Source organism: Pholcus phalangioides, unplaced genomic scaffold (assembly GCF_987345545.1).
Source record: "Pholcus phalangioides strain wild (caught in Gottingen) unplaced genomic scaffold, Ppha-v1.0 ptg000008l_1, whole genome shotgun sequence".
NCBI classification, from domain to species: Eukaryota; Metazoa; Arthropoda; class Arachnida; order Araneae; family Pholcidae; genus Pholcus; species Pholcus phalangioides.
Genome location: NW_028301601.1, coordinates 56,079,944 through 56,100,540, shown reverse-complemented (window position 1 = coordinate 56,100,540; position 20,597 = coordinate 56,079,944). Strand labels below are relative to the sequence as shown.

Sequence of the window (20,597 nt, the reverse complement as noted above, 5' to 3'; positions counted from 1 at the left end):
ATTTATACAATTTTTGTTCATTATAAATTTAGTTTTGGTTACTTTCAATTCGATAGTAGAAAGGGTCTCTGGATGGGGGTCGGGGAGCTATGAATAAAAAAGATATAGGAGGACCACGAGAAGAAAATATAGTCCAAACGGGCCCATGGGCTGGAAAGGTTGAGAAACACTGCCCTTGATCAACAAATTTCCTCCCGAGACCTGCAGAGCGCAATAAAATAGGTCGTATTTTGGACAGGCAGTTTATTCATCGACTCCATGTCCCTTCTGTAGTTCAAATACAAGTCGACGAACTGTGACTTCCCCAGTTTCAAATCCATCACCGAATAGTCATTGGATTTTCAAGGCAATGATGGTCGAGGGTAATGATAGATGATGAGGTTTATGACCCCGCTCACGTAGGATGCATTGCCGGTGACTTGATAACTTGACTCCGCCCGATTTATTGTGTATAAATGAAGGAATGCGGGTCGTGAGGAAAATCCACCTCCGCACCTGCGAGATTAAATTCCGCATCTTTTACGCGCAGACACGTGCAAACAGAGAGAAACGGCAACTGTATAATTAAATAGGCTTCATACAAACGGGTGTTCGACCATTGCTCTTTCACTATGGAGAGACGCTGTGCATTAGAAGGACATACAAATATTTTATGTGTTCAAAATGTTATATTTTAACCCTTTAAGCGGTTTGAAAATTTTCCCGATCGGCATTATAACTGCCACATTGGGAATAAAAGCGCGATAAGAACCCGAGATATTTCAGGTGACCGAAGTAAGCAGATCGATTAAGTTTGACGAGATATTTCGGGATTGCCGATGTAAGGGTTAAACAGTAATACCTATAAATCTAATGTTTCTATCAGGGCTCATTCCTCACAACTTCGGATCCTGGGAAAATATGAATTTTCAAGCCGTTTCATCGTTCTTTGAAGAATTTTTACGGATTATTGCAGTGGTTCTCACCTAAAAAAAAGTCACTCTGGTGATCGAGTGGTCTTAGTGATGGACTTGCATCCGGTTTCGAACCCCGCCGTCGCCACAGCGGTAGTCGGCTGAAGGTGCATTACTGTGGTTCCCAACTTTGAGGCTCAAATGCGAGCCGATCTCCCCTTTAGAACGTCTTCCTGCATGCACCAACTCGTTAGAAATTCCGTAGAGAAATGTGTACGAGTTGCATGTACGGTTAAGTAGTAGTAATAGTGGTTCGCAACCTGGAGCCCATATATCCACTTGCGATCTTAGGATAGTCTTGGGGCCCACGGGTTAAGAGGAGCTACAGAGAGCAGTGAAGAGCAGCTTCGATGTAAAATACGGGGGAGGGGGAAATACGACTACTTTCAGAATCCAGCGAGCTATCCATAAAACCAGGACCCAAGGGCGCATGATCCGGGGCATATATTCATATCCATATTAGGAACGTGGTGGCTACACGATGAGAACCGGTACTACGATTTTCAGATAGTATGCAAATATGTAAGCTGATACTTTTCCAGCTAAGTATGTGGCCCCAGAACACTACTTTGCCCCGAGACCCACAATGTTGAGACGGCCATCCATAAAATCCCCCACAGGAAGGAAGCACGCTGAACTGTAGCCCAGGATATTCACGGACCCCAAGTGATGTGTCGGGACGTTCGATTTATTGTGTAGGTTCGTTGGATCGTCCGTCCCGTGATATTTTACGGCGACCTATTTTCTCTTATGAATCGGCTGTTGGGACGGATGGATCACCGTGATTGGCTCAACGTTTTCCGGATATCTATCTTGTTTGTGAAATTTCTTGTTTCGTCATCAATTTAGTTTTAAATAAATTAAATTCGATAACTAGAAGGGGTCTTGCTCTTGGATGAAGGTAGAGGGCCCTAGTTAAGGTAAGGGGGTTGGTGCACGCAAATTTTCCCAAAAACACATTTTTCAATTTTTAAATACTATGAAGTTTTCTGCGTCTAACTGTGTTCAAGTTTTTGTTGTGACTGTACTAAAAATATTTTTAAAATATTTTCATGTAAACTGCTGGCAGGCATTACGCATGCTAATGTTTATCACTAAAATGTTTTTTTTTCTCAAAACTAAGCTTTTTGTTAGATAAGAAACATTTCTTCGAACAACTCGTTCAAATGTGTTGAAACTTTGTGTCTCGTAACAGTAAGGTCTTACATATTTTAACACGAGAATTTTTTTAATCAAAATCATTTAAAAAAGTTTAATGGCACAAAATATGGGTAAATTTTGGTAATATTTGAAAAAAAGTTGCATTTTGTTGAAGTTGAAACTCTAAAATAACTAGCAATTAAAATCGTAAAAGCTCAAGTTATAGTATGTAACACTACGGTGTTGAGAGACACGCAAAGTTTCAAGACATTTGAATGAGTGGTGTTCGTAAAAATGGTTCGTATCTAACAAAATACTTAGTTTTGAGAAAAAGCATTTTAGTGAGAAACATTATAGCTAGTGTAATACCTGCCAGCAGTTTACATTAAAATATTTTAAAAATATTTCTAGTACAGCTAGAACAAAAACTTGAGCACAGTTAGACGCAGAAACTTTCGAAGTATTTAAAAATTGAAAAATTTGGAAAATGTGTTTTTTTTTTTGGAAAATTTGCGTGCATCAACCCCCCTTAAGACGGGGGAGCCGCGAGAAAAAAATATGGTCTAAAGTGACCATGGGCTGAAAAAAGTAGAGAAACACTGGATCACAGTAGACCAGTGGTTCCCAACCTTTTTTCTTCCCCGCACCCCCCAGAGCAAAAGCGGGTCACCTTTCCGCACGCCCTTGGATAATGTTTTTTATCTACCAGAAAATTCGTTTTTTTCTGTAATTAATGACGTTAATTATCCAATAATTAATTTCTATGAATTCTTTTACTTATCGTTTAATGTCTTTTTTGAATATGGCTTATATTTAATTTTGGCTTCTTTTTTTGAAAATTAATTCAAAAATAAAACTGAAAACAACTTTTTATAGGTTTTTTTTTGAGATTTGTAAAAAAAATTCATTGAAAATATTTCTTCACTTATGCTTCCAGCCGCAACAACTATAACAGGCATCTTCAACCCGTTTATCGCGATCACCACGGTGCTCCCTGAAGTACCCAGTGCTGGATGCTCGTTTCCGATTTCGTGCTCGCGAGCACTTGATCAACGTTCCAATTGAAACACCATGCAGGAATTGCTTTTAAGGATTGAAATCATCGTTGTTCCATTCATTCGTATGCTAAACTTGCCGTAAGGGTGCTCTTCTTTTCGATGACAGTGCAGGAAGTGCTAGCGACTTGAAAAAGGTTGAGGACTTCTGAACTATAATGTTTCTTTGACACTTGGATTGAATTTTTGAATGCTTTTTCCTGAGTCCTGCGTACACGACAGTACCGAATCTCAGCGCAACATCCTAATAATACTAGGTACGGTACCAGTGTAAACAGACCACGCGAAATAGTTTAAATAAACAATGGTATTTTTTTTCTCAGTACAAAATTTGAAACAAGTACGATCGCTAATCCAAAATGAAACTTTTACAACTCAAAATTTGTATGGCACATTTCTGCGAGCAAAAGTCAGCATATGAAGCGTCAAGATATTGGATATGATTCATAATGAATCCATAATCCATTCTTTAGAAATTGAAAAATTCAAATTTTATCATCATTTCAATTTTCCTGAGTAATGTCAACATTTTGTAATTTTTTTTTTTCCTCGTCTCGCACCCCCGGTTGGGAATCACTGCAGTAGACCCTCGATAATCAGGCCTTTTTAAGGTTGACCCACTTTAGATGTGGAAGAGGGTAAAACATGATACTCCGTGTCCAGGGCTCGACTTTAATATGGGGGGGGGGACGAAAGCTACTGTAGTCAAACATATTTCGTTAGTGGTTAGTCAATGGAAAAAACAGTTACATTTTGGGAGCCAAAATCATCGGGCGAATTCTCCACTTGACCATGCGGGAATCGGGCACATCTGCGTGTCTGCATACAGTTTACATTATTTAGATTTTTTTTTTTTTCAACTGCCTGCCACACATAATCCGGCTCACCCTGGTCCGATATGTGAGAGACTTCATTCAGGAATATTATAAGAGCAGAAAATGAATACGTTGAATGATTCTTAGGCCCTGAATATTTGGAAGCCCTGCGTATATACGCCATCTATCTCGACAAGAAAACCGCGCTGATTATTTTTCAACAGTCCTGTGCCCCTCCCTTAACCTTGAACCATCACTCGTATATCGGGGTACCGTAGATCGTAGATAAGACTGTAACAGTTGATACGCCCCATCATCGCTCGACCAATAAATGCAGTAGTGCGTTGAAGCCATGTTTAGTATAAGGGGCAATTGGAGAGTCATCTCACACCATCTCTAAGATGGCGAAAAATTTAAAAATGCGGCTGGAAGTACATCTTTACCCCAGGAGTTCTTAACAACGTCCACAGGAAATGATTTATATAATGTACTGTGGATAATCTATGCTAACTAATTATAAGTGATAATCTGACGAGTATGAATAAATTACAATAGAGTCAACATACGGTGAATAACGTGCTGGAGATGCAACGTGTCAATAGTGATGCCATTAATGCTATATGTATTTGATAATGTAGGTTAAATTAATAATGGCTGATAATATCCGACTTGAGGTTAAATGGGGAATTAATATGCGTAAGTCATGAGGTATTTACAATGACATATGCAGTTGCATCAATTCCGACAGCACCAGAAAGGAGAAACCCCCTTAATTACCAATCAGCATTTGGTTTTATACGGAATCGATTGACCAAAACGGTGACTTAATAATAATCTGGGGGGGGGGCAAAAAATAGTAATATTTTTTAACAAATATAGATATTACATATTAGTTTTACAATTTTCGCGTTGACATGAAAAAGCACGCATGTCACCAAAATTAAATTTTACAGTACACGCCAAAGTCTCTGTGCCCAGACATGAATACGCATTGCTAACGCCATATAATATAATCTTCGTAGAGCCGCAGAAACTAAACTGTTCCTTTTAGCGACGTTATTGCTTTGCGAAGATTTTAACAACTGGCTGTTGCGAAGGCATATTTTGGAAAGAGAGAAAATTCAACTGCGTATCGAACCCACGTCCTTTCACTAGACTACAGAGGCATCTAATCTCTAAAACTTTCCTTGGAGCTCGTGTACACTGAAGGGGACCGTACATGGACGGCCGGACCAGACTCAGGCCAAGCTCACAACTACTGACGCTGCCACCAGATGGTAACTTATACAAGGATGACGTCACTCTCCACTACCATACGAAGGTTTTAACAACTGGCTGTTGCGAAGATATATTTTGGAAGGAGAGGGTAGTCTGGGGCGTTCACCCAGAAAGTGAAAGGACGTGGGTTCGATTCCCCGCAGGGGCAGTTGAATTTTCTCTCCTTCCAAAATATATCTTCGTAACAGCCAGTTGTGTTAAACCTTCGTATGGTAGCGGAGAGTGACGTCATCCTTGTTATTGCTTTGCCATGCAACACTCATAGATTCTTAATGTTCCTATAAACGAAAAAAAATTATTTCCATTTTTTTTGTGACCTACGTGCTCTCCTATACCAGCGCAATAGTTAAGATTGATGCAGTTACCAAGAACAAACATAGATAATATTAAAAATACATAATTACCCGTAATTATGCATAATAACCGGTATGTATCACATTTACCGCGTAGCACATACACATTTCTTAGTATCTAAGTAATATGTTTTCCGCTGTGTGTGTTTCTTGCTAAATCACTTCCTTTCGTCGCCAAGGGAATAACAGTCTCTTGGGATGGTACATGGCGAGTGAGAGACGGATATGCCGAATATATACTGAGCTGGTATTAGACGTTTTAAGCGCATATTTGTGTCGGGGGGAAGGAAACAGCGTCTGGTGTTCATAATAAATAGTATATATATGTCTGACAAGAACCAGAGGAAAAATAAAGTAAAAAATAAGCGCTTGCAATAACGCTGCGGGTGAGATGATTACGAATTATATAGATGTTATCATGACGGATATTACACGCTCAATATCCTCCCCTACGGAAAGTTTACCATACTGTGGAATGACGATTTGATATATATATAGAAATATTGGTTTGCGTCATTAGTTGTGTGTCTTCGTTTATAGATACAAGCTAAATTTTAGAGAATATGAAATTATGAAAACATTCAGAGTCACGCATTTTAATACGTTTCTTGATCAAAGATTTTTTATGAATTTTTGAAAGTAATGAATTTTTAAAATAATGGTAATGAATGGATTATATTTCCTAAAGAAATTATTCTAAATATATAAATGGCGAAGGAAACAGGACTTTTTCCACACAAAAGTCATATGGTCTCTGCCTGGAAATCGAACCCACACCCCTCTTGCAAACCGGAAGGCGCTACAAGTTTTAGTAGCGTCTACTAAGGGCATTCAGTAGTCTGTGTTAAGTACATTTAATAGCCTCTCATAGCCGCTGTGGTGGCCGAATGGTGATAGTGGCGGACTCGCATCACGAAAACACAGGTTTGAACCTCACCGTCGCCACAGTGGTGGTCGGATGAAGTCGGTTTTCTGTGGTTCCCGACTTCGAAACGCATATGCGAGCCAATATCCTCGTTAAAAAGTCTTGCTGCCGAGAGCAACAGGCCTACAACGGTATATTATTCAATCATTATTCTTCACTCATACTTGGAAACATTGATGGCAGGTCACAGTACACGTAACAAACATTACGCAGAAACGTACTTCACGGAGGGCTCGCTACACGCACGCGCACACATTGCAATATGTACCAATTCTTTAGAAGTTCCGCAGAGAAATATGGACAAGGTGCATGGCTGGTTTAGTAGTAGTGGTACCCTCTATTAACTTCAGCTAATGGGCCCCCAAACGGTAGAGATAGGTAGACGGCCCCTCCACTTCAGCGCCTCACGCCACAGTACGTGAAATAAGGAAGGTAAGGTAGTTTCTCTAGTGGTATAAATGGTAGGCGTGCGTGTCTGCTCAGCTTGCAAGAGAATCAGCGTTCGAGTCCCGGAGTAGACCGGATGGCTTTTTTTTCCCGAGTTCACCTCAGAATAATATTCCAGAAAACATAAGTTTCCTTGACATATTGGGCTGAGAAAAAAAAATGCCGCCTACAAATTGTGACGTTGTCTGAGCTATACAATGTGGAGTTTCCCAAAACGCAAATTCTAAAGTTATGCAAAATATAATTTCTGAAAAATCTCTGAATCTAAATATTCTAAAATCTAAATTCTGTAGTTATTTAAGAATGATTGATGAGGTAATGTAAAAATGAAATATAAACTTACCCAGAAAAGTTAATCTCTTGAAGTTATTTTATAAGAAATTATTTGTAAGTATCTTGGAAAAGTAATTTTGGAGTTATTTATAAATCAACTAATAAATAATTACAAAATCATTGAAAATATATTATGAAATTATCAGAACTATCATGAATTTATTTACTAATTGATATGAAAAACATTTGAAAATTGGTTATGGAATCATGTAAAAACAAATTATGGCATGACTACAAAAATACTGTGAACTGATCGTGGAAATACCTCAAGCTAGTTTGTTAACTAATTTAAATTTGAATATATTGTTATACATCACTAAAATATTTTATTGTCCAAAAATAAGAGAAAGATATGGGTATACTCACTTGAAAATGGCAATAAAAAATAATTAACTAACACAATTATTTAAAAATTAATCATTAAAATACCTAAGAAATAAATCACTAAAACATCTAATCAAAAATTTCTAAAATTATTTGAGATAAAATAATATTTTATGCATCACAAAATTTCTAAAAATGCATTATAACGTTATCTAAATTATTTAAAAATATATTATTAAATTAAATTACCTAAAGATATTTTTCAAACTACCTAAATATATTTTAAAAATTATCTAAATAAAATTTTATAAATTTTTCCAAAAAATAGATCACAAATACAGTATATCAGGAAATTAATTCTAAAATTATCTGAAAAATTGATGATAAAATTACCTAAAATATGAATAATAAAAACTATCTGGGAAATGAATTATTAAAATTACGTTAAAAGTATATAAAATATTCAGAATATGATCAATAAACTCTAAGTTAATTCTAGGTTTTCTGGAAAAACTTAAATAAAGAGTTATAGAAAAAAAAAGATATGACATTTATTTACCAAGTTAATTTAAATTGTAAATAAAATAAAAAAAACTAATATGAATATTGGTGTCAAATCAAAAAAAGAAATGAATGATAGGAACATATGGGGAGAGAAAATTCGGAAAATCTCCGAATAATGAATTTTTCTGGCCATGAGTCATTACTGAAAATTACTACGCAGATTATGCTATCAATATTTTAATTTCCTACGTAACATTACATAGTATGTATTACTACATATCAGGGCAAAAAAATCCTCTTACAGAAAACCTCATTTCCTTAAAAGCAAAAAAAAGGAAAAATCTCATCATTTCAGTAAGACTATTTCATGCAAATCCATTTATTTTTGTTCTTTCTTTTACCGTCACAAATTCTTTATTTGCGGAATTCAATTAACATATATGTATAAGAATTCAAGTCAACACGTATAATATTGTGTCTCGACATCGCCATCCGTTATCAATTATTTACAATTAATTTAATACTGTGGGAAAGAGAGAGAGAGATCTCGGACTCTCTCTCTCTCTCTCTCCGTGCATTTGCCAATGGTGATAAATTAGTGAGATCTGTTACGAGATTAATTCAACGAGACATTGGTCGTATGTCGAGAGAATCCTTTGGCTTCCTTTCATATGATGAATCCTATGGAAATCGGAACTAACTTCACCCCACTCTCATAATCCAATTGTGCTGGGAAACAGGATTTTTCCTCTGAAGCATTTAACATCGTTAGGAATTTTCATTAAGCCAGAAAAAATATTTAAAAAAAGTATCATTTATTTTTTTTTTCGTGAGAATAAAAGTATCCTTTTTTTCTAGTCTTTTCTTTAAGTTTCCAGTTTTTTGTGGTTTTTTTTTTTTTTTAAATCGATAGGAATCATCGATTTATTTAGGGCTTGTTGGAGGCCTGGAAAGTGAATCGCTTTCTTTCCGAAATGCAATATTTGCTGCTATTTAGCTCTCGTACTGCTTACAAAGCGATTTTTATCGAATCGATAAGCTGACTGCAATATGGACTTTTTTAGTTTTGTTTTCTGGGCATAGAGTTTTTGGTATGGATAAAAAAAAAGTTTTGATATTGATTGATGTGTTCGATATATATTCTTTTTCGATGTATGAATTGAGTTTAAGAATGAAAACAATGATATCTAATAGGAATCTAGGGGGAAAAATTTATATCAAAAAATTGGCAGCAGGGTGCAGACACCTCGGTTTAAACGCCTTTGTTCCATAAATATTTATCAAAGGCGTACGCAATAGGGGGACAAAGGGGCTCGTGCCCCCATCAATACCGACGAAAAATTTGGTGGGTTATTTTCTTTAACCCATTATTTAAAATTGTCTTTTTTTTTTTTGGGACGCTTGTTTTCATTTCCTTTTCTGAATCTGAATATAGTGGTTTGTCGGTGGCACCGAAGTAAACTCCATTACCAGACTTAGGAAGTGCCAGTAAATGACTGTGGAGGGTAAACAATAATTGTCGATAGAGTAAGATTGTGTTGAGAATTATGTGAGGGGGGGGGGGGAAGAGGATAGAAAAAATAATTGTCGAAATCGGGGCTTTTTTTTAGGAAAGTTTGGTAAGCTCTTAGCATATACAAGGATGACGTCACTCTCCGCTACCATGCGAAGGTTTTAACAACTGGCTGTTGCGAAGATATATTTCGGAAAGACAGAAAATTCAACTGCTCCTGCGGGGAATCGAACCCACGTCCTTTCACTTTCCGGGTGAACGCCCTAGACCACTAGACTACAGAGGCACAGAATCTCGCAATCTTTCCTTGGAGCTCGTGTACACTGAAAGGGACCGTACATGGACGGCCGGACCAGACTCAGGCCAAGCTCACAACTGCTGACGCTGCCACCAGATGGAAAGTGAAAGGACGGGGGTTCGATTCCCCGCAGGGGCAGTTGAATTTTCTCTCTTTCCGAAATATATCTTCGCAACAGCCAGTTGTTAAAACCTTCGTATGGAAGCGGAGAGTGACGTCATCCTTGTATAAGTCGCCATCTGGTGGCAGCGTCAGCAGTCGTGAGGTTCGAAAAAAAAACCTTTTAAAAATTATTTTAATAAAGTTTATATATTTTAAATGTCTTTCGTTGATTGGTAATTCCAAAAATTCCTCTGCAAGAAATTCCTCTTGTCCTTCCCATTGCAAAGTTTGATCCTGCGTACGCTCCTGATATTTTTGTAATCGTATTTACATACTACCCTCTGATTTTTATGTGTTATGACATTAGATGTAATAGCGAAGATTTAGGATGCACGGGTTGAAATATTATTTGCAATAACAAAACTCCATGTTTTATTTGGAATCTAAAATTCTTATTATAATATGAATATCTTTATATGCGAGAAATTATGAGATATATAAATTGGTATGAAAATCACATTTCACTCCCGAAATGTTATGAGAATCATTTTCAGTGTTTCGAAATTTTATGAGAATCAATTTCAGTGTTTCGAAATTTTATGAAAATCATTTTCACTGTTTCGAAATTTTATGAGAATCATTTTCAGTGTTTCGAAATTTTATGAAAATCATTTTCAGTGTTTCGAAATTTTATGAAAATCATTTTCACTGTTTCGAAATTTTATGAGAATCATTTTCAGTGTTTCGAAATTTTATGAGAATCATTTTCAGTGTTTCGAAATTTTATGAGAATCAATTTCAGTGTTTCGAAATTTCATGAGACAGACATTATTTTCAGTTCATAATGCAACAGTGATATAATTTTCTGACTAATGATTTTATGGCAGTTACTGACTGAATTTTGAATTGTGTGGTTTCACAAATGTAAAAAATACAACAATCGTCGTGGCTTCAATTTACTTTGATCACGTCTTTCATTCACTCACATTATTTGAAATGACATGTTTCATATCTATGTATGTTGCGAGAATCGTAAAATAACGTTCTCTGATATAATCCTCGAATTTTTGTATTTTTCACATCAATCCCACGAAATTCAAATAGTAATCAAGCACATTTCATATGAAAATTGAAATCGTCGAATTAGAAAAAACTTGCTTATGTTATCTTTTCAAATACGTAGAATCTCGGAATTTCAATATTTAAAGACATCTCCGCCACTTGCATATTAAATTAGCGCAGAAAATGTCCGTTTTCTTACGAAAAAAAAATTTTTTTTTTCAAGATAGCAAACACGCGTGATTGAAAGCTTGAGTAGGACGTAATTAAAGCAAGATGTCATGGGGGAAATTTATCGAACTGTCCAAATCAATGAAAAATAATAATGAAATTGGTTTTTCTTTGCTATTTTGAACAAGTGTCACTGATGAAAAAAAGGTGCAACGCTTAAAATAAACCAAAATCAGTTAAATAATTTGAAGATCCCAAGCGATAATATATGTTTTTACTAAATTTTGTGTCGAAAAAGATATTTAGATCAAAGGTATTCGTAAAATTTATTATGTTGTATCATTAAAATTTTTCTACGTAATTAAATTTCAATGGCCAATGATAATAAAATATTCAAGATCTCTTTAACCATGATTTCAAAAATCATAACGTGATGCATCTCCAGAAGGGGATGTAAAATGCTAAAATGCATGGAGCTTTTAGTGAAATTCTGTGAAATGAATATTTTATAATTATGATCAGGAGAGGAGGGGGGGGGGCAGCTTCGAGTATGAGCAAAAATTGTCGAACCGTAAAATCCAAACTGTTGGCTTCTTTGCAGTATTAATGTTTATGAGGTGTAAACATTCTACAGTAAAACCCCTCGATAACGGTCACCAATGGGACCGAAAATTTTGTCCGTTAACAAGGTGTTCGTTAATGGGTACGAACGTCGAGGTTTATCGACGTTATTCAAAAAAAACTGTCCGTTAATGGGAGTCTGTTATGGAAGGTTCCACTGCATATCACCGTGAAAACCTTGATTGTAACTTATTCCTTTTAGACCCGAGCACTCATTTTCTTGCATTTTTGATCCTCAAAAATGAATCAAAACATGAATATGGCAGAAATTTATTTTTTTATTTTTTTTTTCAAATTTGAATTTTTTTTATGAAGAAATAATTCGTTCAATTTTTTTTCACAGCCAAGGGGATTCAGTGTATATGTTCGTCTTCAAACACCAATTTTTTCTAGAATTTTATTACTAACTTTTGTGTAACAAATTACACTTTTTCCGGCGGTGCTTTTTTCCTGGAACCCATTTTAGAAACTCCCTGAAAGTTCAACTTTAAGTGCTGTCATCTTATGAAAACTCCCAGAGTTAATGTTCACCATATTTCTAACCCAAAACTTGCACAATCATTTTAGTCAGGGCTAAACTCTGTGAAGTCAAAATAAAAAAAAAAATTCTACATGGAGAAAAAGAAACACCACACATTTGTGGCAACATGATCTAAAAGGGATACACGGACATATTGATTCAGTAGAAATGAATTACCTTTTGTGTTTGATAATACAATTGAATAATCGATGTTAGATATACCCAAAATTCCAAAAAGGATTCGTTTTGTAATTTTTGGTATATCTAATGTCGATTATTCAATTGTGTTATTTATTCAGTATTGTAGAATGTTCAATCAAGATGGAAAAACTTGAAAACGATGGCAAATGATTCGAGATACAATTTTCTTGTAATCGGAAAGAAGACCAGTTGCCATGTTGGTGAAGTGGGAGTTGAACAGTGACTAGTTCAGTTTCTCAAAATGTAGCCCGCAGGCATACTTGATCATTTTAATTACAAAAAACGAAATAATCTTGTCGCAACGAAGAAAATACTGTAAATTGCGGTACTAAATCATAAATAGGCGGAGAGAGAGAGAATCAGCAAAATTCATACCATAAATTGGCAAAATGAACATTTGTTGCTGAAATGGCTAAAATCTACATGACACCAGAAAATGAAGGGTAAGAGGAGCTCGCATTGAATTAAAATATAGTGCACGAAAAGACGTTGAAAATGACAAGTATGCGAAATGAATATATTTACTGTCACATCATTATAATATAATTCTTAAATTACGAAATTTATCTTATGATTTTTGTAAAGATTAGAAATTTAAATAAGCTTCGCTGGTAAAAAAAAAGCGGTTCAAATGTATCAGAAGCCTTAACAGACAAATAAAATCCACAGGAGTATTCCATGAAATACACCACATATGGTTAGGCTATTCTTGCTAGAAGTTCTAGAGTCCTATCGAATTTTTGCAGATATTTTACTGATCCTTGTAGTCGGATACGTTGAGAAACGCTTCTGTAGACCATAATGTCGCGGCATCCTATCAAACTTACTGTAAGATATGTTGTGCATAAATTACATTTGACAAATTAAGAGATGATATGACTCCGAAAACCCCAGAAGGTCTTTCTTTCTTTCTCTCAAACCGAATCCGGTACTCTGTCACCAGACAGTTTACTAAGAGTTGTGTCGGGAATGTGAGTGTGCATTCCTAATAGTCTTAGGGCGTATCTGGTGTTATGACTGATTTTTCACTGCAATCTATATTTCAAATTTCGAGGGAATTGCAATCATTAAATATTTGTGCCGTTGCTCTCAGTCTGGAGATTATTCAATGGGAGAGATCGGCTCACCAACCAGTGGGTCATGACACTTTTGAGTACCAACATTCATTGGTATCAATTACAATTTACAAATTAGGACGTGCTGTGACTTCCAATCGTTAGGTCACAGCAATTTCGAGTACCAACAAATTACCACAAGGGTGAGCACGAATCACGTGATATATTTAAAATTCTAATCTCATTTCTAATGATGCCGAGTAAATAAATATTTGAGAATCTTTTGGTTAGGCAATTGGTTTTCTTTGGATCTGAAAAAATCTTAACTATGGGGCATCGTAACATAATACTGGGTAATACTATTGTAATACTGGATATTGTAAAATTATTATAAAATTAAAAAAAAAAAAAAATTTTAAATTTTCTTGCGAATTTAATTCCGTAAAACGGTCTATATTACGGGTTCAATTACGTTACGCAATTTTTTACGGAAACTAAATCCGAAAACCCAAAAAAATGAAAATATTGATGTTTATGAACTTAAAAACATACAGTAGTGTGAATCTTTTACGTTTCTCTCACCCGTTATCATCGATAAAGTTACAGTAAAGTATTCTATCTTTACTTAGTGTTTGGAAAATCGTTCGTGATTCAAGTGCCATGTCTCTATTAATCCTTTGAATCTGTTGTTCACACCACACATATAAGAGATATTAGTGTTTTAGCGTGAACTACACACACGTTAGAAAGTTCACGTTTTGGAGCAAATCCACACACACACACACGTGTGAGGTCATTCACTGCAAAAAATGAACACACACACGTGTGGATATACTTAAATGCCAATAAAATCCTACACGTTCATAATTCCACACGTTTGAAGGTGAATTCGAACGCACGTAGGTGGTCACACCATTCGCAAAAAATGTGAAAATCCATAAACGACTGTTTTCGAGGATGAATCCGCGCATATGACGTTATACGAGGTGAATTCACGCAAGATTAAAGATATTTAATGAGAAGATCGGGGGAAATTTCTCACTATACCGTTCGGTAGATAAATACAATGGAAAATATCTCGAATTGAATCCATAGAACTTCCCAGATATATAATTGGAAATAATTCTCAAACAATACACACAAAATTAAAAAAATATATACGGTATATGAAGTTCAAAAATTTACGTCAAAATTAAAATTATCAGGTAATTGAATTCATTAACATTTCACAAAAATATTTAAAACAAAAACAATTTTTCTGAGACATTTCGTAGCGTTATGATTGAAGTGTTTGCAGTAAAAATCATTTCCGTTAATTTCCAAGAAAAAAACTTATTTGAAACACATCGATTAGACGTTCAATAACTCTTGAGACATTTTTAACTGGAATAATCAACGTGGCATATTGTCTGTCATTCTTTTTAGTAAATCAAATGTTTCTTTTAATACAAATACAGAATTTGAAGCCACAATAGGCTGATTTCCCAACAAGTTTGGCTGAGAAAAAATAATAAATAAATAACTAGAGAGAAGTTGAAATGAAATTTAAGAGAGATAAATTGAAATTTAAATATATAGATACAAATACAACACCACAACAGGCAAATTGCCCAACGAGGCGGCTGACTTAAGACATCATGGATCCCCGAGCCATTTTTTGGAGGCCCTACCTACTACTGCTACACTACACATGCACCCCACCCGCACCCCCCCCCCGCGGAGCCCCCAACGTCGTATATATATATATATACTTTATAAATACAATCAAGGAAATAACACTGGGAAAACTCCATAAAAATATAGTTGCCATGTTGTCATAGCTTCAAAATGGAAAATCAGTCAGAAATTATTCCGAAATTATTCGCCGCTGTGGTGGTCGAGTGGTTATAGTGACGGACTCGCGATGCGAGTATCCGGGTTCGAACCCCACAGTGGTGGTCGGCTGAAGTTGGTTTTCTGTGGTTCCCAACTTCAAGGCGCGAATGCGAGCCGATCTCCCCGTTAAAAAGTCTCGCCACAGAGAGCAACAGTCCTACAACGGTAAATCATTCAATCATAACACTTCACTCATAGTTAGAAAAACTGGTGGCACATGGCAGCACTACACATAACAAGCATTACACAGAAACAAACTTTACGTCAGGTTGCACTACATGTACACGCACATTCCCGCATATACCGATTCGTTGGGGGTTCTGTGGACGGGGTGCATGTGTGGTGTAGCAGTAGTAGGTAGGGCCTCGAAAAAATGGCTCGGGGATCCATGATGTTCTTAAGTCAGCCACCTCGTTGAGCAATTTGCCTGTTGTGGCGTTATATTTGTATAAATAAACTAAAATAATATAAAGGGGTGTTATATTGTCCATAAAAAATATGGTTGTCATTCGTCAATAAATTGACATTGGCAGTAAATTAAAATTTATAATATTTTTTTTTGTTTTTCACTGTATTAATATTTTGTTTTTAATATCCAGGAAATAAGCGTGATTTTAGGCGCATACATTTTTTCCATACTATATCCATAGAGATTCGATAAATTTGTCCTGCCAATTGCTTTTATATTATAGCATTTTTTTTTTTTGTGGCGTTTAATCACAAAAATGTTCAGATCTAGGATTAGTAATTAAAACATTCACTCTGCCTGGCAGCCCCATGACTGCCGAAGAGAGATCGATCTTTTTTTTTTGAAAAAATAACATACATGACTCCATCTCTATCTTTTGTGAATTAGTGTTATGTGGTGAAACTATCTTTTAAAATAATTGAATGATTCGAATGCGAGCATAAAGTTTTATTAATTGCAGCTCATAAATGTCCTGCTAATTTCAGATAACTGCAATACGAGTAATATATAGAGTAAATTACCATATCTAACAAAACCGAAAGATTTTTTATTTACTCGTATTATTTCTTGGTATCGTCGTAAAATTCAAAATCTAACATTGAAATTAGATTTTGCGAGACAAAACTTTTGAAGATCCCGAAGTAACTTCAATCTTTAAATTAGGTTTCGCTTCTATTCGATTATAGTTTTAGGGAAAATTCAATTTTAGAATGTATATTTGAATTAAACCGCGTAAAATTTCTAAACCAATCAACAAAAACTGATAAATTGTGAAAATGCAATCAGAATTGAATCATGAATGGTTATCAATTCAGTCAAAAAAAGTGCAGGAAAAATTTTTTAAAACATTTACTTGAAATTTATTAATTATCATAACATTAAAATAATCTTGAATATATATTTAATGTAATACGCATTCATCTACAAATGCCAAAAAAAATGTGTTATATTTATTTTCGAATCCTATCCATAATGTATACTTGGGTGGGTTTTACCGATATCAAATTATAGAACTACCACATGATAGGATATTATGACATACATATATGTTGTGTACATATGAAATTGTTTATCAAGTAAATTAATATGAAAAAACGCAAAAAGGAAACAGACAAAGAAATTGTGCAAAGCGGGGAAATTCAAAAATTATATTTGACATAATCGTAACATTTTCAAAATAATGAGCGGAATTGATCGATCGAATACGAAAATCTAATTAGATCGCATACGGTTATTAATTCAATCGAAAACATGAGAGAAAAAATAGAACAGGGCTTGAAATTTATTAATAATTATACCAGTAAAATAAATTTAAATATATTTATACTATCATGTATATTCATTGATTTGGAAATTTTTGTTATTTTGTGAATACTATTCATAACTATTGTTTTGGATATATTTACGCGATAGAAAAATGTAGAAATAACAAATGACGCGATATAATTTATATTAGGAGTTGAGTTTTAAGAAATTAAATAACTTTTTCAAATAAAGTAGATCAAAGGCAAGGGTGTGATATGAAATTTAAAAAAAATACAATCTCAATATAAATGAGTTTTTACGTCAAAAAATTATCGGCATTAATTCTTTAAGTAAAGGCTACAAAACCTGATCATTTCATATAGAAAATGCAGATTTCGTAGAGATTTAATGGAAAATTTCGTTAATGGATGTTAATTTTATGCATAATAACTGTTCAAAAAATGAAGAGAGGAGAATGAATTAACTATAAATTTTTCAAATGATATTTGAAAAAATTGTGAATATCTAATGCAAAATTTCTTTGAATTTCACAAATTAACAGAGTGGAAAAATACATGTATATGTAATATGTGTATCTGTTACGGTAAAACGCCAGAAAAAGAACAATGGAATATAATACATTTAACATGCTAATGTTGAACTTAATTATACTATAACGTATGATATTTTTCTTTTCTCAGAATTGCAAAGTTTTCAGATGTTTTCATAATAATTATAATGAAATATTAATATTAAGTAAATGGAATTTCACTCAAAACTACAATCTAGATATCAGTCTGAAAAATGTGCTTTGAATGGAAAATGCAAGTTAAAATATGTCTCGTGTAAAAAATTAAATGCTCAAAAAAAATGAGTGTGTATAACGTAGGAAGTTTAGTGAGTTTGTATTTTTATTTATACATTTTAAATATACATTTATTATCTTTATGGTAATCTCATGTTACAATATGCTGTAAAAAAGACGGAATGGTACGCTTGATTTCAGCTGTAGACAAGGATCATACATGAGCATAGCAATATTCGGATAAAATGTATTTTACTTGAGAAACCCAGTAAAAAGTTGTATTATTGTTTTTCTGATTGTTGAGAGCAATGACACATTTCTTAGCGAGTAAGATTAGGAATTCGAACGGACAAATTTTGAATTAATTCAATTACTGAGAACTTTAGAGTCACAATCAACATTTCAACAGCTGATGTTGCCGATTGGGAGCAACAGTTGTAACAATAATTATCAAAACGGATGTAACTATAGTTAGAAAAACATATAAAATACTTTTTCGTTCATGTGAAAATTCAGATTTTCTTCTAAAGCTGTGCATTTCACACTTTTGTCATAAAACAAAATTTTCATTCATTTCATCAGTGACATCATAATTTTAATTTTTTTAATTACCTATTTTAAGGAAGAATAAAATTTAATTTTTTTTTGTTCCCAATTTCAGTGTTGTTTGTATGGACATGACCAAGTTCAGAAAACATAGAAAATCAAAACTGCATTTTCCTTTTCATATCTTTAAACTGGAGTATCAGAAGGCGAAATAAATGAGAAATAAATTGAAAATCTATTTAAAAATCTGAATTCAGTCTGTGAAAGATTAATAGCTGATTGAAAAACAGTTGTAATATATCATTTTTAAACTAAATTAGTATGAAAAAGAGCACGTAAAAAGCAAAATGATACAAAAAATAATATGTGATTTACACCCCCCCCCCCCCCGTTTGAATACAAAAGCGAATACATTATCAAAAAACTCATATTATACAGTATCTAGTTTTCTTTTCTCAGTTATTTTTCCGAATTTTATAAAATACATCTATAAATGTAATTTCAATACAAAATATAGCTATATAAGCAGTGCCGTAACTAGGCAGGTGCAACAGGTGCACCCGCACAGGGCCCACTTGAAAGGGGGGTCATAATGGACCTAAATGGGCCCATTCTGGGCCAGAAGAGGCCTAAATGAAAATTTTTGTACAGGGCACAGAAATGGCTATATATATAGTCTCGCGGCACTATATATAAGTACAATATTTTTTTCTTTTCACTTAAAAAGAGCTAATTTCTTGTTTTGAGTCGTTTCCCCCCAGAAGTATGGAAATTTTGCTATTCAGTGTGTTATAAAATCCCATTAAATTGAAGATAGATTGAAATTTAAATTCAAGGTAAAAACTATCAAACTTTTCTAAGCAAGATATTATCTGTTTATAAACAATATTAAAGTCAACACGCGAATTGTATATTTTACCCTTAATTGACCATTTTATCTAATTAAAGAGTTCGCTATAATCAATTAAATTGCTGTGTTGATTTCTTGTGTTCATTTCAAATATGCTAACAACACCCATTTACAATCGCATCTATTATTATTATTTAAATGCGTTTTATGGGAGTGAACCACACAGCGCTCTAAAAAATTACAATCGCTATAAATGAGCTTCCGCGTCTATAACTCGTCACAACATATATTTTTTGAATATATAATTATATCACTCTAATGTAAAAATTAATAAATTACACAGAAATGTAGTGGATATTAACATACCTGAACGACATCTCTTGGTCTCCAAACTTTATGTTTCCTATCGAAATGGGATTTCTCCGGGTTTTTTTTTACCTGTTTGATGGAATCGGAGAGATTCACTAGTTGTGATGATTCAACAACGGCCGACTTCTATGTCTTAGTCTCTGGTATTTGTCGGTAACTTTTAATAAGTTACGGCAAGGGGATTGGTCTACGTGGGATAGTTGAGCGCTGACGTCAGAAAATCGGTCAGCCAATCAGCTTCCGACTGATTCTTAGAAAGCGGGGGAGAGGAAACCCGAGAAAAATATCTATCCTAAATAATAAGAAATAATAAATAAAAATTGCCGTCTTATTTTTCAACTAGAGGATTACCTATTTTCGTTAAATTTACTCTGGGATGAAAGAAGAAACAAGTTCTAAATTTATAACAAATACAAACACTTCTGGTTTTTGTTGACTTTATAGATGTTTCTGTGAATTCGGAAAATTTTCTATCTATGGGGTTTTTTTTTTCTGTTGAAGTATATCTCTCGGGGGAACGCCTTCGATAAATGCCGTCGTAAAATTTGAAGAAAAGTTCTCATCATCTATGAATTATCATTGGAATAAAATCGAAAGTTTTTCCCCCGACTTCACATGTGGATTAGTGATCGAAATTTTCCGTTTTGTGCATGGTATGGGTAAATTTCGCAGCTAAACCTCGGTATAACGATGCTCTGCGGACCATGGGGGAAAAAAAAGGTTGAACAGAGGTTATCGTTACATGGAAAGGCAGCATTAGCATCAATCGTT

General features: G+C 34.4%; 1 protein-coding gene across 1 annotated transcript in view; it reads right to left on the bottom strand.

Moving 5' to 3' along the window:
- The window catches only part of AstA (allatostatin A), a 118,480-nt gene extending 98,519 nt beyond the window's left edge, over positions 1 to 19,961 (bottom strand). The window contains exon 1 of the mRNA XM_089234994.1: positions 19,824 to 19,961. Coding sequence (XP_089091120.1) covers positions 19,824 to 19,834 — 11 coding nt within the window. The 5' untranslated portion in view covers positions 19,835 to 19,961. The remainder of the gene's footprint in view (positions 1 to 19,823) is intronic.
- Positions 19,962 to 20,597: the final 636 nt, after the last annotated feature.